At 42.8% G+C, this 26,762-nt stretch overlaps 2 protein-coding genes and 1 long non-coding RNA gene across 8 annotated transcripts in view; 2 read left to right on the top strand and 1 right to left on the bottom strand.

Annotated features, from left to right (window-relative positions):
* The window catches only part of GABRR3 (gamma-aminobutyric acid type A receptor subunit rho3), a 50,416-nt gene extending 35,351 nt beyond the window's left edge, over window positions 1–15,065 (top strand). For both annotated transcript variants that reach the window (XM_053311076.1, XM_053311077.1), the window contains 4 exons: window positions 2,008–2,148; window positions 7,415–7,567; window positions 10,368–10,564; window positions 12,057–15,065. In XM_053311076.1, coding sequence (XP_053167051.1) covers window positions 2,008–2,148; window positions 7,415–7,567; window positions 10,368–10,564; window positions 12,057–12,359 — 794 coding nt within the window. In that variant the 3' untranslated portion in view covers window positions 12,360–15,065. The remainder of the gene's footprint in view (window positions 1–2,007; window positions 2,149–7,414; window positions 7,568–10,367; window positions 10,565–12,056) is intronic.
* LOC128351493 (uncharacterized) lies at window positions 2,002–24,415 on the bottom strand. 3 transcript variants are annotated; one of them, XR_008319802.1, is made up of 5 exons: window positions 22,806–24,415; window positions 10,439–10,546; window positions 8,304–8,328; window positions 3,859–3,951; window positions 2,002–2,160 (listed from the first exon to the last, which is right to left on the bottom strand). It is a non-coding gene; the product is annotated as an uncharacterized LOC128351493 (long non-coding RNA). The 3 variants fall into 3 exon arrangements; XR_008319801.1 differs by lacking the exon at window positions 8,304–8,328 and adding an exon at window positions 6,697–6,773; XR_008319800.1 differs by lacking the exon at window positions 8,304–8,328.
* The window catches only part of RIOX2 (ribosomal oxygenase 2), an 18,617-nt gene continuing 15,270 nt past the window's right edge, over window positions 23,416–26,762 (top strand). The window contains exon 1 of one of the 3 annotated variants that reach the window (XM_053311073.1): window positions 23,416–23,638. Coding sequence is in view for 1 of the 3 variants with exons in the window: in XM_053311071.1 (XP_053167046.1) it covers window positions 25,707–25,789 (83 nt within the window). In the remaining 2 variants the exon portion in view is untranslated. Of the gene's footprint in view, window positions 23,639–24,949; window positions 24,974–25,087; window positions 25,790–26,762 lie in introns of those variants that run through there. The other 2 variants (XM_053311074.1, XM_053311071.1) reach the window with 2 other exon arrangements.

Raw genomic sequence — 26,762 nt, 5'->3', positions numbered from 1 at the left:
CCCCCCACGCACTCACCCGGGCTTCCTTCAGTTGTATTCATTCTCCAAAATTGATGTGAGTATTAAGACCTGGAGCTACCAGAACAGCATGTCTTTCTCTAGTACCATTAAATGACTTGTATCGTCCACAATTTACAAAACCTTTTAAAAATAATTTATGATGGTGTTCTATTGTGACACACACACACACACGCACACACACACACATTTATATTTTATACATTTATATAAAATATATAAATTTTACTGTGCTTTTTGTTACCACAATTCAGCCTCGTTTAAGATTTCTTTACTTCATGAGCTGAGCTTCAGTGAGAGGGGCCATTTAAAAATCTTGTCTCTGGGCCCACTCCAACCTTGCTACACCCCTGGATAGTCTTAGGAATACTGTGAACTAGCATCGATCCTCTTAAGATCATGGGAGTATTCAAAAACTTTTGAAGATACCCTCTGTTATGGAATAACATTCCACGTTCTGCTTAAGCAAACAGAAATATATATATTGAACAGCTGTGCCATTTCATGTCTGATTGCCTTTTGCATAACTTGGATGCTATTTATTTATTTTTATCACACCCTTCTTCCAAGGTAATCCGATTCTGCACTATGGAATGCTGGATGTTTGCTGATTTATTTATTTCTTCTTGTTTACATGTGAGATTGTTTGTTTGAGTTTTAACTGGCGAGTATCTTTTCCATAAGTTAAATCTGCAGTGTACCACGATGTGAATTAGGTTCCTCTTTGTTGCAAACAGTCTGGGAAGCAAATGCATTAAGGCGATGCCACGTAACCTTTGCAGAGTGGGGAAGAAAATGAGCTGATATCTGGAAGGTTCAGATCTCGTCTTGGCCATGAACTCACTGAGAGGCCTTAAACAAGCCTTTCAGATATGGAAACCGTATTGCTGGCCTCTCCTACAGGGCTGCCAGGAGGATTGCTGAGATAGTCTATGTGAAGAAATTGGAAAGTGCAGAATGCTATATTTTATTTATTTATATATTTAGCAAATCTATTGACCACCTGACTTCCTTTGACTCGAAGCAGTTTACATAAATTAAAATGACGATGGAGAGGAGAGCTGGTCTTGTGGTAGCAAGCATGACTTGTTCACTTAGCTAAGCAGGGTCTGCCCTGGTTGCATATGAAAGGGAGACTAGAAGTGTGAGCACTGTAAGAGATTCCCCTCAGGGGATGGAGCCGCTCTGGGAAGAGCAGAAGGTTCCAATTTCCCTCCTTGGCACCATCTCCAAGATAGGGCTGAGAAAGATTCCTGCCTGCAAGCTTGGAGAAGCCACTGCCAGTCTGTGAAGACAATACTGAGCAAGATAGACCAATGGTCTGACTCAGTATATGGCAGCTTCCTGTGTTCCTATGACATTGCCTACTTGTCCTTTTAATTTCAACTAGCAGACTCGGTGCATAGCATTGTCACTGCTAGTTTGTCGCTGTGCTTTTCTTCCCCTGTCGCCACCCACCTCCTCTCACCTTTCCCTCCCCGCCCACCAGAAGCGCTTTCCTTCCCCAGCGGGTGCTTCTCCCCACCCCACCCCACGCTTTCTACTACACCTCCTGGCGGCCAGACCAGGGCCTGCCGCTGCCTCCTCCTCAGCCCGGCGGCATGTTCGCCCATCGGCCGCCAACTTCCTCCTAATCCGAACCCCCTCACCACCTGCCCCACAACCTTCTGGGCCAGTTTGCTTCTCCCCCTGCTTCTCCGCGAGAGTTCCTTGTGAGAGTTCCGCGGCTCTCATGAGATTTCCGCGACACATCTCTCTTCATCCTCGCATGGACCATCTTAGTGAAATAAATAGATAGATAGATAGATAGATAGATAGATAGATAGATAGATGAGACCACTTTTGAGTAATTTTCATCATCATGTCAGCCACTGTCTGTTGTTCTCAACTTATTTCTAAAGTAATATGAATGACAGTGTTTGTGTGCATGTTCAGTGAATAAGAGTCACAGGCAGGTGACAGTTTGTTACTTTTTTTATTGCCTCACAGATGCCTACAATGAAGAAGACTTAATGCTGTATTGGAAGCATGGCAATGAATCACTCAGCACAGATGAGCACATTTCCCTTTCCCAGTTCTTCATTGAAGAATTCAGTGCTTCTAGTGGACTAGCATTCTATAGCAGTACAGGTACACCTGTGCCTAGGTGACAGATAATAACATACATTTATTTTACTCTTAACCAATAATAGCATTCAGTAATATGGTTGCTGTGAAGGAAACTAGCTCTTCAAAAAAGTGAAAGTATTTCAACTTCAGCTTCCACATTCTCTTATTCATTTCTCTATATGATGTACACCTTTTATTTCATAAATAAAAGGTCTAGTGCCATTTCAGACAGTAAATCTTTTGCTCACATGAATGGTCCCAGATGCCCTGCAGTGCTTGCTTACATGGACAAATATAATGTGCAGATCAAGTGATCTTAACCTCTCCCCAATCACAATTTTTAAAACCCTCTCACCCCCCGGGTCATTTTTTCAGATACATCTGGAACCCACCAGGAGCAAAAGTGGCTTGCTGCTGGTAAAGAATTGTAGCAGAAAAGTTGCAAGTAGTGGGCCGGTTAGCAGCTCTGTGAATTAACAATTTTTTAATAAAGCAGATGAACATATAGTGCAGCCATAGAAAACTAGAAGGGAATTGTAAAAGGACTGTAATTTTTAATGCTTCTATATTGCAGTATAATATATAAGAAAAAGGCATAAAGTCACTATGTTGTGCTACTATTATCTCACAAATTTTAGAACTATATATTGATGCCAGAATCCCAAGATCTGCTTTCGGTATGTCCCGGGCATAGATATGCCCATTTTAATTGTTGACTTCCCCCTTTTTCCCTTTGATAGATCCCCATACCACGTCACAATAGATTATGAAACTCTCTACATTTCAAAAGATGTTTGTCATGCAGAATGAGGAATTTCTTTCTGTTTGAGAAACACAAATTCTCCAAATCTCTACAACTGGTTGCGTTACTCAGTGATCACGGAAAACTACTCTTCACTTGCTTAGACAAATTATCTTCTTTATCACTATTTAACATGTCCCTGGGCTTGTATTCATGGCACTGAATGCAAGTTCTGGTACTAAACTCTGGTGAGCCCTGGCTCAAATTACTTCGCAGTGTTTGTGGGTGATACTATAATAATTACAAACCAAACCATGTTAATGAGGCTATCCTGTAGTGAGCAAGGTTGATTAGTGAGTTAGAGGGGATACCATATCAAATATGATGACTTTTATAACACTTTTACACACCTTGAAAAGCCTTAAAGACATGCCAGTACATTTTCAGGAATGCTTCCTCAATATAATTAATTAAAAATGTACCTTTTGCTGTAGTGGTTGCTATAATAGAGGAAAGGATCTGACATAAGATTGACACTATTTTACATTAGCTGGTTCTAATACTTAACTAGAAAATTAGTTGATATTTGTAATCTGAATTAATAGGAGAAGAAACAGCTGTTAAGAAGTTGTCAGGAAAAAGCGGGTGTGGAGTGGGAGAAAGCAGGGGAACTCACTCTGGTGTTGGCCATGTGCCCCACCCACCATCCTGAATTGGGGATGATGGCAACCTTGTATTGTGCGATTTCGGCCCAGGATCGCCCCGGCAGAGAAAAGTATCCGGATGTGAGGTCTCATGTGGTCTGCGGGGACTCTTTTGGGATCTCGTTTCAGTCCTAGATCTTGCAAGATTTGCCAAGACTGCCTAGAGCTATATAAAGGTGGACTGGCCGAGGATGAGGGGCCAGTTACCGACAAGGGCCTGTGCCGACGAGTGCCCTGTGAGTCAGTTTAGGAGAACCATAAAGGGGGTTGTGTATTAAAACCAACCCTGTTATAGGTGGCGTTCCTTTAGACCTCTGAGGCCTGTCTTGACCACTGTTGGAATCATTCTTTGTCTTCTCAGCCCAGGTGCCTTGAGACCTGACAGAAGCATAGTTTCCATTAAAGTTGGCAGATATGATTGCATCTATATAAACTCCAGCTAACAATAAACAGCCCTAGGATGGAAATATATAGGAGATAGATAACTTCAGAATGATTGTTAGTCATTTCACAATAACATAATGTAATTTCCACCATAATAGCGGGTTCCCTTTTTGTAACTGTATTTTTCTTCCTCTAAATTAGCTATCTGTCATGCGATTGCGGCAAAACTGTGAAGATGGTTCACTAGGTGGCACTGTCTTCTCTATGAAGCATGGTTTAGCAGTAAAACAGTGTAGCTGGTGAGGAATAACAACAAATATATATAACTTATTGTTATTAAATAGCCCAGAAGCTTTTTCACACAAACAGGAGTATTAATCTTGCATGTTCTTTGCTTCTTGTTCACCCTGTACTTGGGTAATGGTCACCCCCTCCCCACAACCCCACTTCCCATGCTTTCATGGTTTTCTTGATAGGAATAATAAAGGTAACGATGTGAGGACTCAGTTGAAACAGGGACAGCTTCTTTATTGTTTTAATACTGCTCCAGAACAGGTCTCCAGAACAAAAGCAAAAACACATACACTGCTTGCTTAACACACCCACTCTCTATCAGGCCTTTGGCCCTCCCCCTTGGTAGGATCACATTTCACTACAAGTGGTATTCTTCCTTCTACATTGCTGTAAGAGAAAGCGTGCTGTTGAGTCAGTGTGCCCTGTGGTCGTCTTTGTTGGAATACAGAAGGGGTTTACCATTGCCTCCTGTTGTGCAGTATGAGATGATGCCTTTCAGCATCTTCCTATATCGCTGCTGCCCGATATAGGTGTTTCCCATAGTCTGGGAAACATACCAGCAGGGATTTGAACCAGCAGCCTCTGGCTTGCTAGTCAAGTCATTTCCCCACTGTGCCATTAGGTGGTTCTACACTGCTGTAGTACTGTATTTTAGAAATGGGAACATTTTGTTAATAGGAATATGATATACAGAGTTTACAAAGAAGAAGTGTGTTGAAAAAGGCACATATGTTCCGTTGGCTCGTTTCTGTGCTAATAAAGAGAACACCTTCAAGATAATACCTTCTTAACAGGGGTGTAACTGTAATGGGGGCGGGGGAAGAGGGAGGAACAAAATGGCTCCTGAAGGAAATGGGTCCACCTGCTGGATCATTCTCTCCAAAGTGGTGGTGTTGATGTATGAATATATGAGGTAATAGGTTGCCAGTTCAAATCCCCACTGGTCTGTTTCCCAGAGACTATGGGAAAAACCTATATCGGGCAGCAGCGATGTAGGAAGATGCTGAAAGGCATAATCTCATACTGAGCGGGAGGAGGCAATGGTAAATGCCTCCTATATTCTACAAGAAAACCACAAGGCTCTGTGGGCGCAAGGAATCGAAATCGATTTGAAGGCACACTTTACTAGTCGTAGTAGGTATATATGTTAAACAATGTTTCTGAAAGTGTTTCTGTGTGTAGAGAGTGTGTTTGCATAGGAGTGTAAGGGTCTGCTGTGCTGTTTTTTGTTATGTCTTTACAGTTCTGCAGCAAAGACACAGTTGACGTGGGGAGCAGAAGAAGGTGGTGGGAGGGGTGGTCTAAGGGCCCATCTTCACTTTTTGTTCCAGGGTCCAGTCTGACATATCTAGGCCGCTGCTTCTTAAGAAAATGCTTATTTAAGAAGACACCTTCTTCTATATGGACCTTGCCACTTAAGATTGATTGGAGAAGTCTGAATACAGCTGCCACCTGTTTGTGGTCTTCTTAACAGCTGCTCCTGAGTTATGGAACTCTCTGATGAGATTATGGGTCTGACTTCTCAGTAGGCCTTTTGAAAGAGCTACATTGACTGCCAATTTGTTTCCAGCTCCAGTTCAAAGTGCTGTTTTTGCCCCTTAAAGCCCTTAAGGGTTTGAGCCCTGGATACCTGAGGGACTGCCTGCTCCCAAGGGTTTTTGCCCACTTGATAAGGTCATTGGAGGGAGCTCTGTTCTGCATGCTGACAATGAGGGTGGCTTGACTGTCACACATGGGACAGGGCCTTCTCAGTTATTGCCCTGACTTTGAAATGCTCTCTCGGTGAGCATCCGCTCCTCAGTCTCTATCACAGTTTTTAGAAAGCAAGTGAAATCCTGGTTTTTTACTCAGGCTTTTATATGAGTGTTTTTGTTGCTGCTGCTCTGTATTTTATAGACCTATTGTGTATGTTTTTTAAACTTTTAATTAGATTTGTATTTTTATATTCCAAATAAAAAGTTTTATTGTGTAACTGTTCTATAGTCTTATATTGTTTTAAGTATTTTGTAAACTGCCTTAATGTTGTTTTATTTAAAGGCAGTATAAAAATTTAATGATAAATAAATGGCCATGTAAACTCATCTTTTCACTTAGGCATTTGGAGGTGTTTAAATCTGTGTTTTAATTGTCGTGCTGATGTTTTAATTGTTCTTTTAAGGGCTGTTCTGAACTTTAGTTCATCACCTAGAGGCTGCTTGTTTGAGGCAGTATATAAATAATATAATCACATAAATAAAGATCCAGACCTCCTAAAAGCCTCATTAAGGTTACTCATTCCTGCTGCACCCACTAACTCTTAGCAAAACTGCCATGCTTAAACAGGACACACAAGTGTGACAGATCATACAGTAGTAGCTAAAATAATGTGTATATTCAATTCTGCATCTATGGCATTGTTCTCCATTTGGTTTTGCCATGTATATGAAGTAATTCTGTCATACATACCTGTATAGGCAAGATTGAGAGCTATGTGTCTAATTCAGTTAATCCAAGGAGTTCAACTGCTTTTCAACCTGGGGGAGCTATAGAAATATATAGTAAAATATGGTGATCTGCTGGAATGAGTCAAAAATCTCACTGGATCTGCACAAGCCTTTGGGCATGCCTAAAGCAGCTCTTGGGATCTTAGCCACAGTGGCTGACATACTGTGCCAGGGTATGTCAGCCCAGCAGAGTTACATGTATCCAAGTTGTGCAAACACAAAAAATGTGGGCATGTTACACAAAAATAAGCCCATTGAGAAGAATGGGATTGCTCTTGTGTAACATCATTTGTGCATTTCCAACAACTTGTATACTTGCAACATTGCTGGGCTGATGTACCCTTGTGTGGTATGTCAGCCACTGTATTTTAAAATGGCGTATCTCAACTCTAAGAGGTATGTGAGAAGATTTAAGTAAAGGGAATCAGGACTAGAGAAAGTGAAGTGTAGCATTAGAATATAAACTCAAATAATAAATGAGGGCCTTCATCTGATTCCTGTTGCAAAGTAGGATTAAAGGACACTCTATGAAAGAAAGAAATATATTTCTTTCATAGACTACCCTTTAACCCTATAGTGGGTTACATGAGAAGTTTGTGTTCCTAGTGAGGCAAGGTTTAGTGAACAGATAATGAAAGTATACAGTAGATTTTCACAAACATGTTTTCAACTTTCAACAGGTTGGTACAATCGACTTTTCATAAACTTTGCCCTGAGGAGGCATATTTTCTTTTTTGTCCTACAATCCTACTTCCCATCCATGCTCATGGTGATGTTGTCATGGGTTTCATTTTGGATTGACCGAAGGGCTGTTCCTGCTAGAGTATCGCTAGGTAACTTTTCATTAAAAATATTTTAATATGGTTACAAACACATGTTAGTTATTTGGTTTTATTGGCCTTCTAATTAATTTATAGAAGCTGCATGTCTATAGATAAATAGCAGAGAAATGTGATTATACCATTGTTCCTGTGTTATATAACACATCTCACATCTTTGGTAAAACAAATTTAGCCTTTGTTTGCTCTTGCTTAGCATGGAGTACCATCCTGTAACAGGATACCATCCTGAATTTTTAAACAAAATTTAAAAATGATTTAAAAACCCACATTTGTATGTATTTTGGAGAATACTAGATTTAGCCATCCAGGAGAGAATGAGGCAGTGAGTAATGGCTAGATTTCCAAAGGACAGAGAGGAGAGATGGAGCTAAAAGACAGAGTGAAGACAAAGACTTGAGTAAAAACTACTGGGAATGGATGTTGAGGCTGGTACTCTCTCAGGCCCAGTCATCTCTACAACTCAGTTTTCAGGCACATTCCCACCATTTTGCGAGCATCTTGCTAGTACATGGTCTGAAACGTATTAGTGATTTTCTTTAAACACCTGACATTTAAGATAATGAATTTTATCTTAAAATTAGACCACAGAGCCCTGTGGTTGTCATTGGTAGAATACAGGAGGGGTTTACCATTGCCTTCTCCCATGCAGTATGAGATGATGCCTTTCAGCATCTTCCTATATTGCTGCTGCCTGATATAGGTGTTTCCTATAGTCTGGGAAACATACCAGTGGGGATTCAAAACGGCGACCTCTGTCTTGATAATCGTCATGTAAGCAGTATATGAAAGAGAGAAGGATACATTTTAAGAAGCCAACAAATAATCCATATATCTCTTTCTTAAATTATTCACTGTGTCAGTAAGTATTGACCCTTTTCTATGTTTTCTCTCCAAAGGTCAATATGGCTGAAGTTAAAGACCATTGTCTTTAATTGATATTTATGCCCTATTCTGTAACTCACTGTTTCAGCCTAGCCGCTCATAGGCCATGTTTAATTACTGATGATTTAAAAATGAATGATTGACTATCCATTACTTTCCTAACAGAGGAATGTTTCCAGATGCTAAGTGTCTTGTTTCTTTCTTAAGAGTACCTAAAAAGTGTAGGTTAAAATATCAAAAGCATATGATATTTGGGGTTTTTTTTAAAATCAAAGACTCATGCTTTTAAAATGAAAAACTAACATGCATTATCTTAAACACTTCTTTAAAAGAAGTACTGTAGAGTTTTATATGAAATACTAGCAATATTCCAAACAAATGGTAGGTATGTTATGTATGTGGCTATGAGCGTAGAAGTAGGAAAGTGAATGGGTGAGTGCCAGTCCCATCTTCTGCTCCCTAACACACTTTGCCCCAACTTTCTCTCCTTTAGCCTCTCTCCCTCTCTCCCCTTCCTTCCTACCTTGGAACACTAGATATTGCTGCCTCATCTGCACCTTTACTTCATCTGCCTCCTTCTCTTCCTCCCTTCATTCCTGTTCAGTCGTAGCTCATCCTTATGTTAGTGATGCCCACCAAATAGAAGTGTGTATGACACATGGAGGCTATTCTCATGACCTCCCAAAAGCGGGCTAAGGGAGCCCAGCCCGGTTTTGGGAGGTCGTGTGCTGCAGCAGGAGCTACGCAGCACCCGAAAGCAAATCTCCTTAAATGCCCCCACCCTTAAACGAGGTTAGCGAAGCGAGCACTCCGCTAACCCCATTTTTTCGATCACAAGTCACCATGGTGCAGCTCTGTGCTGCAGCGACTCATGAGGAGACCCCCGACTAGGGGTTCCAACAAGCCTCCTGGCGGGGGGGGGGGGTTTCCCCAGCATGCCCTGTGCACTTGTGCGGGACATACTCGGAATTCTGGGGGTCAGGATTCCCCCTGATCCCCGCTGCCCCTACTGGCTCCGTGACAAGCCGGTAATCATGTGGGTGGCCGATCCGGCTGCCCAGGGCGTGCTGAGTGCTCATGTGTGGAGAGAGCGGGTCAAGCCCACTTTCCCCGCCTAACCCCATCCGGCTCTCCACACTGCTTGTTGGGAGAGCCTCATGGTCTAAAGATGGGTGATACCTTTGAATAATGAGCGGAGTTTGCTTTTGTCTTTAACTGGCTTCAAATCTTTGAAAAAATCTCCCTGTTTTCCTCTCAGCTTTCCCTGCCTGTGCCAGGGGAGTATTTCAGACAGACAGATTTGCAGAGAGATATTTCCATAAAGAAAGTATTAATGCTAAAGCTAGTTTACCTAGTCTGAATTGCTGTACCTATGAGTACAGCATGCTGGATTTCATAATATTTCAAACTTCATAATTTTGAAATTTTAATCCCTAGTATTATTTCTGTTCCAAAAGCTAACAGGAGGACTTATAAGAAACTTGAAAGAGGTAAACTAGTTTGCTCTCCATGGCACCTTCCTTTGGGATTTCCCCAAGCCTGGCATTAAATCTGGTCCCCCAACATTGGGATGACAGTATTTCCTTGACTCTTCATGCTGCATGAATGAGAATAGGGCTGTGCTAGGGAATAATTTCCAAGTTGAAAGATAGCGGTAGTCATCTGGTTGCTCAGGTCATATTCCAGTGTTTTCAGGAGAGTAGCACAGAAGACTTGGGGAAAGCCACTGGGGTTTCCAATGAATGTTAGAAGTTAGTTGGAATCTTGCATCACAATATCACAAACACAGGCTGTTCAGTTCAATTATTTATACTCACTATTTGTACTTATAGCTAGTATTATTCTGCATATTCTAGCAGTGCAAAAGTTAATTGATGTTGCCCTTTGATCTTGCCTCCCCTCTTGTCAGGTATAACTACCGTGCTGACAATGTCAACCATAATCACAGGAGTAAGTGCCTCAATGCCTCAGGTGTCTTACATAAAAGCCGTGGATGTATACTTATGGATCAGTTTTCTCTTTGTCTTCCTATCTGTCATTGAATATGCAGCTGTTAATTATCTCACCACAGTGGAAGAACGAAAACAGCTGAAAAAGAGAGGAAAGGTATAAGTGTGCATGTATTCTAGACACTGGGTCAGTTTGGACTATACTCTGTCTGCCCAGCCCACCAGACGTGATAAATATGTGTATGCCTTGGAAGTATCTACATCCTTCCCCCTGCCTCAATGTGCCTCTCCTTATCACATGAGTGGCACTTTGTCCAAACCTCCACTTCACAATTAGGAAGAGGTGGCCCTGCACACTGGGTGAGCGGGGAGTACGTGTGTTCATGAGGTGTGTGTGCTCATGAAGCATGCATGTCCTTATTGCATATGGTGGGCCGGGAGGATGGTGTATAATCCAAATAGGCTCACAGATACCTTCATGTAAATTGTGTACAGTGTTCTGTTCTTGCTCTGTGAATGACCTATGGAATTCTCTGTCATGGGATGTGGTGATGGCCACCAGCCTGGATGGCTTAAAAAGGGACTTAGACAAATTCATGGAGGACAGGTCTATCAGAGGCTAGTAGTCTTGATGATGGTAGGCCACCTCCAGCCTCAGAGGCAAGATGCCTCTAAATACCAGTTGCGGGGGGGGGGGGGACAGCAGGAGAGAGGGCATGTCATCCTCTCTTGCCTGTGGGCTTCTCAGAGGCATCTGGTAGGCCACTGTGGGAAACAGGATGTTGGACTGAATGGGCCTTGAGCCTGATCCAGCATGGCTGTTCTTATGTTCTTCTCTGTGATGTCTGTGCTGTGTCATCTATTGAGCAGTTAGGTATTTAGGGGCTCTCCCCTAACCTTGAACTGAAGAGTCAAGAATTCATCCAGAGGTGAATTCTTGACCCTTGGGTGGGGCTATTTCACAAATCCCTTCTCCCACATTAATAGTCAGAAGCAGGGGAGTATCTAGGGTGGGGCAGGCAGGCCACGTGCCCTGGGCGCCACTTGAAGGAGGGTGCCATTTCTTAAAATTAATTTTAAAAAAAGGCTGCCGAAAACAAAATGGCCTCTGCGCATGCTCAAATGGCCTCTCTGAGGCCCTAGGCCATACCAGGCCTCACAGAGGCCATTTGAGCATTCGTGGTGGCCATTTTGTTTTAAGCTGCCATGTTTTTTAAAAAATGTTTTTTTTAAATGGCCACCGCACATGCTTAAATGGTCCCTGTGAAGCCCTAGAGGCCAGCAGGGGGGAGGGGGAACCTTTGCAGACCCCCCCAGCCTTTAGGAAGCCCCCCAAAGGGGCTACAGGTAATTAAATATATATATATAATGTAAGTCACTGTACACATATTCAGATATGTGACTTGTATGTGACCTTCAGACTTGTATTTTTCCGCTGATATTATGGTAAAGTTATCTGAAAGATGGGTGTCAGATGTCTGGAGAGGGGGCGCAATTTCAATGCTTGCCCTAGGCGCTATTTTCCCTAGATATGCCTCTGGTCAGAAGCAATGCATTTTCACTCACTTGTGAAAATGCCCTTGCTGTTGATAAAGTCTCTGAAATTGCACTGTTATACAGGCCCATCTAACAATTTCTTTCGCTTCTAGGCTGCTGGATTGTATAATATTGATGCGGTGCAAGCAATGGCCTTCGATGGCTGTTATCATGACACAGACACTGACATTGATATGGCCACTTTTTCAGTCCATTCCGAAGAGAGTTCAACACGAGGGCGAGCACCCAGTATTGCCAATCTAGATGCAACTCGCATAAAAAGGAAGAGATCCTTGAAAGGAAATGTGGGCAGGATTATTTTGCAGAACAATCATGCCATCGACACATATTCCAGGATTATATTTCCTACTGTTTATATTGTATTCAACTTTTTTTACTGGGGTTTGTATATATGACTGTAAAGAACTATAGCTGATGCATTTTAGCATACTAGAAGTGTATGTTTGTAAAACAAACATTCACACAAGCCACAATCAATACTGGAGATTATTTAGAGTCTAAAGAAGTGATTCCAATAACAAAGGGATGATTTATTTTCTCTCAGTGCAAAAGCTATTAATTAAAAAGAAAGCCTCAATAATTCTGGGTTTCTCATGTTATCTACAGTTTTATTTCTAAATCATGATAAGCAGGATTTTTAAAAACCTGATTTGCATGTATGACACTTCTGTTTCTAGAGCAACACACAGCATTAGCAATCATGGGACTTCCTACAATTATGCTAAATAGATTTACAAAATAATTTCTAAAGCTGTCAATGGTAGCTACTCTTGAAGCATGCAGCAGCTTAATCCTCCCTAGGTTTCCACACACACACCCATCTGTGATGCAGACTAGCATAATGTAAACAGCACCAAGGGTTTCTCCAAATGATCCCATTCTTAACTTCATACATTCCTAAAGTAATTACATGCACACTCGCATGCATGAAAAACCTTTGTTCTTGGATTTTTTCCCCAAGGAGGGAATTCTGTTTGTCAAGTGGTTTAGAAACTGGTTGTAATGATGGACATAATTACATAACAAAACAATTATATAACTGAGTGAGGGCCAAATCAGACACGTGTGGGAGCCTGGCGATTTAAAAATATTAATAGTAGTTGAGTAGGGAGGCAGTTCACATTGGGGCCACAGTACTGGGCATGGGTAGGTAGCCCTTTTCTCCATATCGTTTTCCTGCTTTGAATTGCCTTCTTGGAGCCAATAAATCCCTGTGAATATTCTCTCTTTGCCCAGCAGAGTATTTATAGGTACTCGTGTGGGGCAATTTGGATCAGGAAAATGGCTTGGGGTGGGGGGAAGGAATGACTTAACCCAATGCCATGGCCTCAATCTAAATTACACCCCTCCTTGCAAACACTATTTCTTTCTTTATTTTCTAAAACACACACAAGGTCCTGACCACAGATCTCCTGCATTACATCTGGCTTGGCCCTGGGCTGACACACATAATTTAGGCCAGACTAAACTAGCTAACTAAATATTCTGTTCAAGCATTAGAAGATGCACATTATGGAATTAGCACATAACAGTGGCTAACATGATGCACAGCAGTAGATCAGTAGTGCATCAGAATGTGATGCACTGCAGTAGATCAGCAGTAGATCCACAGGGAGCCTCCAGTGTCCCTGCAGCAATGGCACATTATGCAGCTGAGTAATTATAGAGGGGGTGGGGGAGAAGAGGAGTGATTTTTCTTTCTCTCTCCTGTCTCCTCCCTCCAAAAGCCCTTTCCATTATGACTATGTGATATTCCTGCAAGTGGAAAGGACTCTTGGAGGCAGGGGAGAGAAGCAAAAACTGCTTCCCCCTCTGTGCTCTCTCAGCTGAACAAGGCACCATTGCCATATGGATGACCTTATGTTGGCCAGGATTTTTATATCAAGTATATGTCAAGTACCACAAGAGTTGTAAAGGACACACATTTTGGTGGAAATTATATCTGAAATGACAACTGATATAAACACAATTCTGTTTGACAGTCCAATGCATTCAAATAATAAAAGCTAATTTCAATTAATACAATGTCTATCAAAAATTGCTGGTAGTTCAGAATGATAGCTTTACGACCCAGCCCTATGTATGCTTGTTCAGAAGTAAGTTCCACTATTTTGAGTGGGACATACTTCCAAGTAAGTATGCGTAGGAGCGCAGCACACCCAAACTATAAATGACTCTAATTGCTTGTATTGTATCTTTCGCCTGGATTTTTAAGCAATGAAAACTGGAGGCTGTGAGTTTGACAGTGGAGTGACGGTATAGCGACTACTTAACTGTTTCCCATCTGGCTATTTTTCTACACAGTATTGCATCTTGGCTGTTTTTTTGAGGGTGGAGAAAAACATCTAGGGAAAGATATGTGAATGAATGACTCATCAAGTTTAGCTCTTGAACACAGGCACTCTCCCACTGTGATGGATATATGTCCTATATAAGGGTGCAACTAGACAAGATGGCAGGAGATCCATAAATGGATCCTTCACAGTTTTTATAAATGGCAGTTACTTGTATGTTTTACCCAGCAGCAGAGGCTGAGATTTCAATTAGGAAAACTGCCCCCCTTTCCCAAGGCTATGTTCACAAACGAATCACCCCCCATAGCTGTATTTGCTTTTTTGTTTTTTTAAAGAGGTGAATCCATGCATAGGTCTCTTATCACTTTGTCTAGCTGTGCTCTAAAGTCATGACTTTAACAGAATGGAGAAGATGTCCAGGACTTAATACTTTGTGAACTTCAGGTGTAAAACGTTACATAGAGGCATGTATGTTTAAGAAATCACGAAGCTCTCCCTTTGTTTTAACATGTTGGAATTTTGCATGGGCTATCTTTTGGTACAAGTTAAGGATCCCATGTATACTATTAATAATATATATTTTAGAAAATCAGAATAAAATTACCTGTAATGTTAACCCAAACTATTTATTGTTGTATTCCCTATTTATTCTTGATTGCAATCACTGTATCACAATCACTGGAGAAATCACTTTGACTATAATGGAGCTGCTCAAGAGTAAGTGATGTTATAGCTTGCAATCTCTGATTAACATTTTATAATTTTGCAATCAATTCAGTATGCAAATGGAGCAACCAGTTGGTGAAAAATATCATAATTACATGTCACTAGTGGGTTAAAATAAAGGAGCTTAAAAACAGTATTATTTTGGATATATATTTTCATATTGATCTCTCTATCTATCATATTTATATACTGCTTGATATATGTATCTCTAGGCAGTGTAAAAAGTAAAGTGTGCTGTCAAGTTGATTTCGACTCCTGGTGCCCAGAGAGCCCTGTGGTTTTCTTTGACAGAATACAGGAAGGGTTTACCATTGCCCAGTATGAGATGATGGCTTTCAGCATCTTTCTATATTGCTGCAGCCCGATATAGGTGTTTCCCATAGTCTGGGAAACATACCAGCAGGGATTCAAACCAGCAACCTTCTACTTGTTAGTCAAGCATTTCCCCACTGCACCACTTAAGGTGATTCCCTAGGCAGTGTACATAATCCAAAATACAATATAAAAACAGAATAAAAACCATTAAAAAAAATTTCACAGAATAAAAGTTTAAAATTGGTTTTAATTAAAAGCCTGAGAAAACTGGTGTGTCTTTAGACTCTTTTAAAAAGCAATCAGATATGGAAAAGCTCTTATTTTGATAGGCAGTGCATTCCAAAGCCCTGGGGCAGCCACAGAGAAGGCCTGGTCCCGAGTCACCACCAGACGAGCCGGTGGCAACCATAACCAGACCTCCCCAGATTATCTTAATAGGCAGCAGAGTTCATGACAAAGGAGGTGCTCTCTTAAGCAACCTGGACCCAATGATCAGTCCATCATTGAACCCTTTATGATGGTTAAGTGTGGGGAGGATTGCTGTTTCAAATATGAATTTGGAAAAGCTGGTGAAGCCCACTCTGCACAAAGTCTCACAGATGGAATAGATACTTGGACAGGTTCTTCTCTCCCAAAATTTATCTACTGTAGTTTTTATACATATTCCCAGTGATTTGATTGGCGAGGACCAGAGACAGGGTTTTTTGGTTGTTGTCCAAGCTCTTTGCCTCTGGAATGCCCTCCTGGAAGACTTTGCCATGGTCTCTCTCTTAGGGTTTTTAAGAAAAACAACTTTTTCAGAAATGCTTTTAAACTTTCTGCCTGTATCTAGGTTTTTTAAAATTTTCATACATTTGTTTTCAATTTGATTCCAGTTTTATTTTATTGTTAATTTTATATTAATTTTGCTTTACTGTATCTGTTTTATTGTCCATTATTATTGTGAGCTGAGCTGAGCAGTATTACACTGGAGGGATATAATTTTTAAAAATAATCAAACAGAATAATGGGAAGAAATTATGATGCACTTAGGGGCTGATCATGTTAGAAAGTCATATAAAATGCACCACAACAGCACAGTCACATTCATTATGCTTCAGGATAAACAGTTAATGGTTAAACTGCTAATTTTGAGGCACAATGGCTGTGATTGTGCTGATGATGGTCAAAAAACCTGCTAGTTTTAGAGCAGAGTTAAGGCCACCTCATTTTGGTTCGAACTCCACAAAACTGGGAATTGGGAACCTAAGGCTAATGCCTTAACAGACATGCCATGTGATCAGCAGTGATATTGGGCAATGCTACAACTTGCCCTCCATGCACCCAGACAATGTGAGGCATCTTCGCTAGTATCGGGCACTCAATCCTCCCCATCTTGAGTTGGACCTCAAAGACCAAGGAAAGTGTGGATACATGCAGGGTGAGCATATAATGTGTGACATTGCCCAACATCATTACTGTCATGTAGCACATCTGTTAAGGCACCAGCCTTAGGTTCCCATTTCCCAGCTTTGTGGAGTTTGAACCAAAATGAGATAGCCTTAATTCTGGTCTTAAACCAGCAGGTTTTTTGACCATCAGATGCCTGTGGTTCTTGAAAAGGAAATTTATCATTAGTGTTGACAGTCCAATATCCTTGCCCAAAGTAACATCTAGTGCTGATTCTAAAGAATTGCATTATATTTTATATATTTCTTAAACAGTGGTAGTATATCCTGCATTAAGTAGAGTGTTACAGTCATCATTGCGATATACTACAGTATGTACAGCAATATCTGGGGAGGTACACACAGAAGGCTGGGAAGTGTAGTACATCCCAGGACTTTTGCCATAAAACTCTGGGGGGAAAGACTATACTTCTCAGCATTCAGTGTGCACCTTCATAGATGGCACTGGGGCTCCTTAAGGGATCTGTTACTCTTAAAGTTCCCCCTTCTCCATGCTGGAAAAAGCACAGCACTGTATGTAGGTGGGAAGTGGCTCTCACATGTGAGGTTTTTGGGGGGCAGTGGGGAGGTTTGTGTGTGTGTGTGATTTTTTGGGTAAGTTTTAAATAAATGTTTTTTCAATATTCAAAAATCATGAAGACCACTGACCTATGGGTTTTTCCCACTGTAAAAACAAAGACTAGCCCCCCACCCTAACAAGGTCTTCTCCCTCTCACATAACACTAGAACCAGGGGTCATTCCATGAAATTGATTGCCGGACCAGCAAACGGAAGTACTTTTTCACACAACGCATAATCCACTTGTGGAATTCTCGGCCACAAGATGTGGTGACAGCCAACAACCCGGATGGCTTTAAGAGGGGTTTGGAAAACTTCATGGAGGAGAGGTCTATTGATGGCTACTAGTCGGAGGGCTGTAGGCCACCTCCAGCCTCAAAGGCAGGATGCCTCTGAGTACCAGTTGCAGGGGAGTAACAGCAGGAGGGAGGGCATGCTCTCAACTCCTGCTGTAGGCTTCCAGCGGCATCTGGTGGACCACTGTGTGAAACAGGATGCTGGACTCGATGGGCCTTGGGCCTGATCAAGCAGGGCTGTTCCTATGTTCTTATGTAAGAGATAGCCAAGAGAAGTTTGTGAGCTTGGAATTGTGGAAGTCAAGGGCAGTTTTCCTGTCAGCATTCTGGCAGTCGGGGGTGGGCAACTGGACCCTGTCAACTGTGAGGTAATTTTGAGGGAAGAGGGCATCACTCCAGGGCCGGACTGGAGGCACTGAGAGGGCAGTGGAATGTATGTGGAGAGGGCGCCGAGTTTTGAGCAGAATAGGTAATGAAGGGTGGGAGTTGGGGCGCAGGGGCGCCACACAGCTGGGGCACACCGGGAATATGCCCTGTTGCCCTGTGGGCCAGTCTGAGCCTGCATCACTCTCTGCCTGACAGACCAGTGGGGAGGGGGAAGAAAAGGGATGATGCAATCCTGTGAAGACTTCCTCAAATGTAAGCCTTTATGAACAGAGGCTTGAACTAATATATTCTTTATCTTTTTACTTAGACACAGTTAAGTAAGTGTGTAAGTGTGTGTGTGTGTGTGAGAGAGAGAGAGAGAGAGAGAGAGAGAGAGAGAGACTCAGACTGAGGCTTTTCTCATCTAACCATTTCATGCCTCCCCTTCCCCTGAAAATTCATATCCCATCAGTAATGGCATTGCATTCACAATAGCATCCATTAGCTAGCTCCCCTTGCAGAGTACTGGAAAAGCGTGTCAGCATTCTGGCTTTATTGCCATACTGGTCATGATCAGAATAACTTCACCAGCCATAGACTTTAATGGCACATGAAAACTTTAATAATTTTTAAATCACTGCTCAAAACCACTAAAAGGTACTCTTCGTAGGCAAGCCTGAACAGAGTACATCAGTCATTTCAGCTGTGTGGCAAGCTCTGAAGGGGCCTGTGTTGCAAGAATTGAACATGAGTCCAATTGGATAACTTCCCCATAGGTATCAATGGGAAACTCAAAATGATTAATAACTGAGCATGAAGCTCTGACATTTGAGATGGTATTAAGTTGAATTAAATATTTAATGATATCTCATGATGATAGCATTAAGTGTGTGGACTTTCAAGAATATTGGTTCACTCCAGGGGTGTACCAAGATTGGAGTGGGCCCAGAGACAAGATTTTAAAATGGGCCCCTTGCTGCCTTCCTCTCCTCCTGGCCCCATGTCTCTGTTGCAGAAGAACATTAAAGACACTATATAATGTAATAGAGTGCAGCAGATTAACAGAGGATAGGAGACTACAGTTACAAGGTGTAAACAACAGCAGAGCCAAATAATACAACAGTATCAGCTTTGTGAAATAAAAGAGAGCAATTCATGCTTGCTACCACAAGACCAGCTCTCCTTCCCTTCTGTGGGTTCTAAAGGAAGCTTCTGTTCCAAGCTTAACAATTTTTGTCTGGGCTGTAGCATGGTGGGTTTAAAACACACACCAAACAATTATTTTTTATTTGTTCATTTAAAATGAACAGTAATATGATCAATAAAAATGCAGACAAAATTCAGTGTTAATATCAAAAAGGGCATATAAAATATCCATATCCTTTTGAACCGAAACATTTCACATCATATCATCTTTAACTGCTCTGATTCCCCTCCCTAACTTCCTTGCTGTTTCTTTTCTAAAAATCAGCCTCAGACAACACGTTCCCCTTAATCAGGAGGCAAATTCCACCTCCCTCCTGTCCTCTTGTAAAGGAGCATTTAGTACGAATTCCGTCATCTCTAAGCGACAACATCTCTTCCTCTGTTCTCACGGTCTCCCTTTGTACGGGGGTGGTGGTGATGGTATTTACTTCTGAGTAAGTTATAGAGGCTGTTCTGAGTAAGTTTGCTTAGGGTTGCAGCCTTCTTTGAGGCCACTCATTGTTTTACCTTCTAGCAGCAAAGAAACCCAAGAGTCCCAAAGGTTTCGTTTGGGATCTAGTCCACAAAAAGCCTATGCTCCCCTCCAAAAAGCTTTAATATCCAAGGTGCCACAAGACTTGTAGAGTGGTTTGTTAGATTTGCATACCACTTTTCGATCACTTTAAAGCACAAGTTACATTCTACATCTCCTCACCACCATTCCTTAACCCTCCTTATGTCCGATTGAGTTCATGTATTCCAAATCTCCTACAACTATAATTTACTTGGAGGGGTGGGGGAGGGGAGGGGATGTAAACAGAAAGTAGTCTGCATCTTCTTACGAGCTTATTATAATTATCATTACACACACACACACACACACACACACACACACACACACACACTTAGTGCCATCAGCTGCCTGAAGCAACAATATACTTGTGCCAGCCCTGCCTGCCTCAGGGATGGGGGAGAGAAAGAGCTGAGAAAGCAGCAGCAGCAGCAGCAGCAGCAGCAGCAGTGAGGGGACGGGATGGGACAGAAGGTCCCTGCAGAAGAAAAACACCTGGGGGGCGAGGAGCAATGTTGTAGGGATGTGCGCGGACTGGTCCAGAGGCCATTATAGAGGCCTATGAACCGGTTTGAATGTGGGCTGGTCCGGTGGCCCGACGCGGGGGGGGGGAGTGTCTCCCTTTAAAGGGGGGTTGCACTTACCCCTCCCACCACTTTCCCCCTGCTGGCGCTCCATTTTGTGGAAAAGTTTTTGGGATGGCAGCATTCCCCCCTGCCGCCCCTGCCCCCGTTGTCTGAAAATACTGGAAGTAGCTGTTGCGCATGTGCTCGCCGCAGCATGCGTACACCCGTTGCACATTGCGTGTGCACGTCATGCATGCAGCGTGCACATGCAACGTGCGACGTGCATGGCAGGCGAGCGCAGTGGGTGTGCACGGTGGCAGGCATATGCACAACTGTTACTTCTGGTATTTCCGGACAACAACGGGGTCAGGGGAGGCAGGGAGGAACAATACTGCCCTCAAAACTTTTTGGCAAAATGGAGCACCAGCGGGGGGGGGGGGAGCAGCAGGAGGGGTAAGTGAAACCCCCCCTTAAAGGGAGACCTCCGTGGTTCTGTGCACATCCCTATGTGGCCCTCAAGAAAAGGAGCTGGGGGAGGGAGGGAGGAGTCCTCAGGAGTAGTTGAAGGGAAGGAGGCGAGAGGTTTCCTTCCTCCACAAGGACATGTAGAATAAAAAATAAAAGCATGAGTGCTGCTGCCTCCTCCTCCTCCCTCAGCTTGCGCAGGAACCTGGACTTTCTTTCCCGGCCTGCGAGGCACCCAAGCAAGTACAGAGGGAAGGGCAAGGCGAGCTGCAGCCTGGAGATGGCGACACACAACATTCTGCGCAAGGCTTCTGCCTCACCTCACTCACCTGTTTTCAAGGGAGCAGGGAGGAGGAAACACACAGAAAGAGAGATAACAAAGTCTCCAGTACGGGCAGCTCTGCTCTTTCGCCACACTCGTCTCTGGCATGGGTGCCTCTTCCCTTCCTGCCACCGGCCCTGTCTGTGGAGAGAGGGCAAGGACTGGCCTTGGAGGCTCTGAGGAGTGCTGTGGGCCAGGAGACATTTGTCTTCCTTTCTCTTTTTTACGGTATGCCCCTGGTTCACTCATTGATTTTTAATGAATTTTTAAGTTTCTAAAATTGTTTAGAAGTGTCATAACTGCTTTGTTTCATTGTTACAAAAAGTCCTGGAATTTAGTTCTCCACTCTGTCCATTATTCAAGCCTCATTTGGAGGAAACTGCCCCTTGCCTTCATATAAAAAGAGTAGTACCCTCATTTTTTGCACCCATCATTCCAGAATAGCTGGTCAGGAAGTTCTCAAATTCATACGGGGGTAGAATATGATGATGGTAGCATTCAATGTGTGGAAGTCCAAGGAGATCAGTCCACCTGTTTATTTTTAATGAATTTATTTTTTAAAAACGTCATTAAAAATCAACAGATAGAATGAGCTCCTTGAACGTCCACACATTTAATTCTATAATCATGTAGTAACATCATGTGAAATGTGCCCAGTCATTTGCGATTTATTATTATTTAGTTTCCCATTGTTTCCTATGAATCAATTATCTTAGAGAGCACCTTTTTTTGCATGAGTCTCACCGCACGTTAAGATCATCTGAGGAGGTCTGCCTCCAGTTACCACCAGTATGTCTGGTGACTACTCAGAGGTGGACCTTCTCTGTAGCTGCCCTTGGGCTGTGGAATACACTACTGGTGGAAATCCATAGTTTGAATTCATTGGTGGCCTTCAAGAGGGCCCTTAAAACTTACCTGTTTGGCCTGGCCATCCAGGGTTTTTAAACTGTTTTAAATGTTTTGATTGTTAATGGCTTTAAACTGTTTCAAAAACAGTTTTGTATTGATTGTTTTTAAAATGACCGATTCACAAGTTTTGTTTTTACCGATGTGCACCGCCCAGAGCCGTTTGGATGGGGTGGTATATAAATGTAATAAATGGATAAATGTAATAAATAGAAATTATGATTTATGTAGGGAATTTGGGCACAACACCCCCTAGTAGTGGGGCATGTTCACTGAACACACAGTTGCTCATTTGCAGCTCCATCCGAGTCATTTCCAACAAATTATAAAGAAATATGTTAAGCCTAGATAATGTCTGTAGCTGTGGCAGCTTTTTATCAGATTGCTTTGAAATTAAGCACAGTTGTAGACCTAGTCAAGTAGACTATGCATGCCAAGTTTCAAGTTATTAGCTCAACAGTTGTCATAATTTATCAGCAATAGAATTTAGAGGCTTATAATAGGAAAGCTTTTTTTGTCGCTATTCATCTTAATTTCATTGATTGATTGATTGATTTAAATTTATATCCTGCTCTTCCTCCAAGGAGCTCAGAGCATGGGGGCACTCCCCCTAAGTAATGGGGCACTCCCCTTAATGCTTGCATATTGAATCCTGGCGGGTATATGTGTTCTGATGTGCCCTCGCTCCTCAGAAACAGCAAATCCGTTCAGATTCTGTTGTTCCGCTGGACTGAAAATTTCCTTCAGAAACACGTGTGTGGTGTGGTGGCAGATTGCAGTTTCTGGAAGGCACCTGTTTCTGTTCTTTTCTTAATTCTCTTACCAGATTTTGCAAGTTCAGTAGCATCCCAGCACATTCCAGTTTACAGTTTTCCTAGCCTCACCAGCAAATTGCAACTGGTCTGGAAACCTGTCAGGTACTTGGATTTGTCGATATCTGTGTCAACAAATAAACTCTATGGTTGCATTTTTGACATGCTGAAATTTTTATAGCTACACTTCCCCTTCCGGCTTTAATGTGGTACTGTGATCACATTTGAGGAACAGGTAAACACTCCCAGGAGTCTCCGCCCTCAGTCCGTACAATGGGAAGGATTCTCTCCACCTCCTCTCTCTATCTCCACCTGTTGAGTTCCTGCATATCATAAACTGTAGTAGTTACAAGAGCCCTATGGGAAATAAATACCCATCTCGTCACGACGTGTGGCACCTTAAATAGCATAGATTTATTGAGGCTTTAGGTTTCGTGGTGGACTATAGCGCATTTCAGTAGATACACGAAAAGTTATCCTCAGGGAGCAAGTGTGCACGCGTGTGCTGACACGACAAATGTAAACACTGGGTCAAATGACCATGACCTAAGTGCGAAAAGCAGAGTCCATGGCCATTTCAAGTCAAGCTTCAGGGCATATAAGAGGCTCTATACTGGTAACTGGTTGGTGCTAAAGACAGCCCCTCTGGGTCCATTTAGTAGGAGAGCAAAAGCAACAAGTACGTTAAACAGCAGAAAGCGGAGCGGGAGGGAGGAACAGGTCAGACCCTCCTCCTTCCCGCCCCTTCTCCGCCCTTCAGGAAGCGCAGAGGAGCAGCTTCTGCTGCTCACGCTGTAGTCCACGTGTCGCTCCCGGTGTCGAAGGAGCCTTGTTCCCTGGGCAGGTCGGTATAAAGCGCGTGCGAGTGAGCAAACGAGCAGCTGTTCGGCTCCCAGGAACATCTGCGTGCGCCCCCCCCCCCGCCAAGGCCGCCCGCTCGCTCCTAGGCGTCCTCCCGCCCCCTCGTAGAGAGAGGGAACAATGCTCTTTGGGGGCAGGGTATCTCTTAGCGCCGCCTCCTCCTCCAGCACCACCACCACAGAACTAGGGCTTCTCAGGGCAACAGCGGAGCAACGTGTAGTATCACCCAGCCATTCCTAATGCAGCTTTCTCCCCGCCCCTCACCCCTTTGTCTGCCATGCCCTCGTGTATGCCCGTCATCTTGCTTCTCAGCGTGATGCAAAGCTCAGACTTTCCCTTCGAACTTCGTCCTTGTAGTTGTCTAGCTCCAGAGCTTCCTAGTTCGTCGTCCTCCGCCCTCTTTGATGCGTTTTTTTTTAGCTACTACCACCCCCTTCATTTTTTTTTTAAAGGGCCGAAATGTGCGTTACTGAAATAATCTGACAAGAATGTCTACAGGTTGGGTGTGGGAGAGCGCGCCTCCCATTAAGGGTTCTCCCAACTGCAGCGTCTTTCCCGTGGACAAGTGGTTGCCGCCTTAACAATGATCTCGTCACCATGGAGATGAGCAGTGTTGTTTGCGACTGGGGGCTACCCTGCTGACATAAAGGCACATATTTAGCGCACCCTGTTTCAAATCTCAGTTCAAGTATCCGTAGTGATGTGGAGGTTGCAAATTCAGAAGTGCAGGCGCTCTCCATGACAGTCTCCCTGGCCATGCCCAGCCCAACACCAGAGAAGCCGGAAGTACCGGTGCTCCAGTGCCTGTGCGCCCCCCTAGTACACCCCCCCTGAGTATGAATTGCCCACGTGGCCTCCTACGGGTATTCTTTTTCCGCCTCCCATCTGCAGTATAAGGAAAATAACAATCCTTAAGCATTTTTGTAAGCATTATTGAAATAATGTACCCAATGGTATAGCCTGCAATCCTAAACCTGCTTAATAGAGTAAGAACCATTGAACACAATGAGGCTTACTTCCTATTTATTTATTTACTTACTTACATTTATATAACACCCCATCCAAATGACTCTGGGTGGTGGATGTATAGAATATGTATAGAGTAGTGATTCTTTTTTAAACTGCCCAGAGATGTAAGTTTTGGGCAGTACAAAAATATGTTAAATAAATAAATATGGAATGCTCAAAGGTGCTGTACAAATGCTATTAGTGCTATTAATTTTGGAAAATGTTAATCTATATTTCAAAACTCTGTATTTCCTTTAATAATAGTAATTGGTGTTGCTTATTTCAGAACATTTCCAAAGACAGATCAAAGGTGCATATTTTTCACTTTCCATTGTTATGAATTGGCACTTCCCAAATGTATGGAATGAACAACATTCTTCTGCCCCCCCCCCCCCCCCGGTTCATATTTGCATCTGCCTGTTTCTTTCAGCACTGCTTTCCTGAAACTCTTAAGTAGGTTTGAACTCGGGAGGGCATAAAGTGGTATCTATTAAAATATTTAGTTTAAGATGTAGCAGACAGGAAAGAGAACTCATGCTTTATGAATTAACTTCCCTAACCCAAGGGAGGACAGGTTGTTAAATGGCATGATGGTGACGTATGCATAATATTCTTGAGCTCCTTGTTTTTTTAAAAAAACACCTCAGAATGTTTAACATGATGTGTTTCTGTGGCATTGTTTATGGAACCTCAGTGGCTGAAACCAGCTGCTAAAGGACCGTTCTCTCCCAGCAGAGAGAATAGGAAGGTGGATTGAGGACACTAGGCAATTACCATTGTCACAGAAAATGTCATGGGATCTAAGGAAATCAGACAGCAGCGTTTTAAAAGCTTTAGCTCACAACCAACAAGCATTCAATTTGATAATGGAGCTTGAGGAGCTGGGGTGACCCTGCTGAGATGCCATTTCAGTTTTTCCAGATCACCCACCAGACCTAGAATAGTCTGCATTGTAGTGGTGAGTTTGTAGCAGGAGTTCTTGCTAACACTTGTAGCAAAAGCCCAGCTAAGACTGATTCAAATGTACATGTACATCATTCTGCATGCCATTTTCATCTGTGGAGAATGTATGGACGGAGTATATCCCTCATGGAGTTGCAGTTACTTTTCCTATCCTATGGCTCAGGTAATTTTGGGGTAACATGCAGAGGTTACTGACTTACACTTCAGTCTTAAATATAATGGGCAGCATACAGACAAAGACTTATGTGAGCAGAACACTTATTTTGTGCATATGGGGAGGAGTGGTTTTTGCCGATTCCCCCCCCCTTCTGCAGCTTCCTATTTTCAGTGGGCACAGGTTCTTGGGGTTGGCGGACCCTCAGAGACGTATTTCAGCAGGTACAAGGAGCTGCAGAGGAAAGGGTGGGGGATATTTGCTTTCCACTTTTTTGCATGAGTAAAGGTGTTCCTCCTGTGTGGGTTTTAGTCTGGATGAAACCCATTATTTGGAGTCCCATTAATTTAAGTGAGATGCAGCTCTAACTAGCTACGGTTTGTGGCAATGCAGCCTGTCCTACTTGTTTAGCCATAAGCCCCAGAAATTGATATGCTGTCTAGAAATTGGGCATTGGATTGCAGTCTTAGGTTGTGCAGCCTGATCCTAAGCAAGTTTACACACAGGTAAGTCCCTCTGGCTGACATACTCTGTGATGTTCTGTCTACCTTGTAATGTAGGCCTGCTCATCATAGGCCCCCTTGCTGATTTTGAACTACAGTTCCCATAATCCCCAGCCACAGTGACCAGTAGCCAGGGATTATAGGAACTGTTGGCCAATATCTGCAGGAGGGCTGAAGTTGAGCAGCCCTGCATGTAATGGAACATGCATGTAGTGCACAAGCAATTTTGTGCTTGTGCAAAACGCAAGAATCACACAAACACAATTCTGCAATATTTATTTATTTTATTTTACATATTTTTATACTGTGATATATATGGCCATTCATCCAACAACTGTGTTTGTGTACTACTTGCATTTTGCACAAGAGTACTGCTGTGCAATTGTACACACATTCAGTTACAATGCAGACAGAATGTTGCTCATGTCAGCCTTTTAAGTTCACAGGGACAACCCCAAAATAGCCTGCACTCCAATGCA

Source organism: Hemicordylus capensis, chromosome 3 (assembly GCF_027244095.1).
Source record: "Hemicordylus capensis ecotype Gifberg chromosome 3, rHemCap1.1.pri, whole genome shotgun sequence".
NCBI classification, from domain to species: domain Eukaryota; kingdom Metazoa; phylum Chordata; class Lepidosauria; order Squamata; family Cordylidae; genus Hemicordylus; species Hemicordylus capensis.
This window is presented reverse-complemented; position numbering and strand designations above follow the sequence as displayed.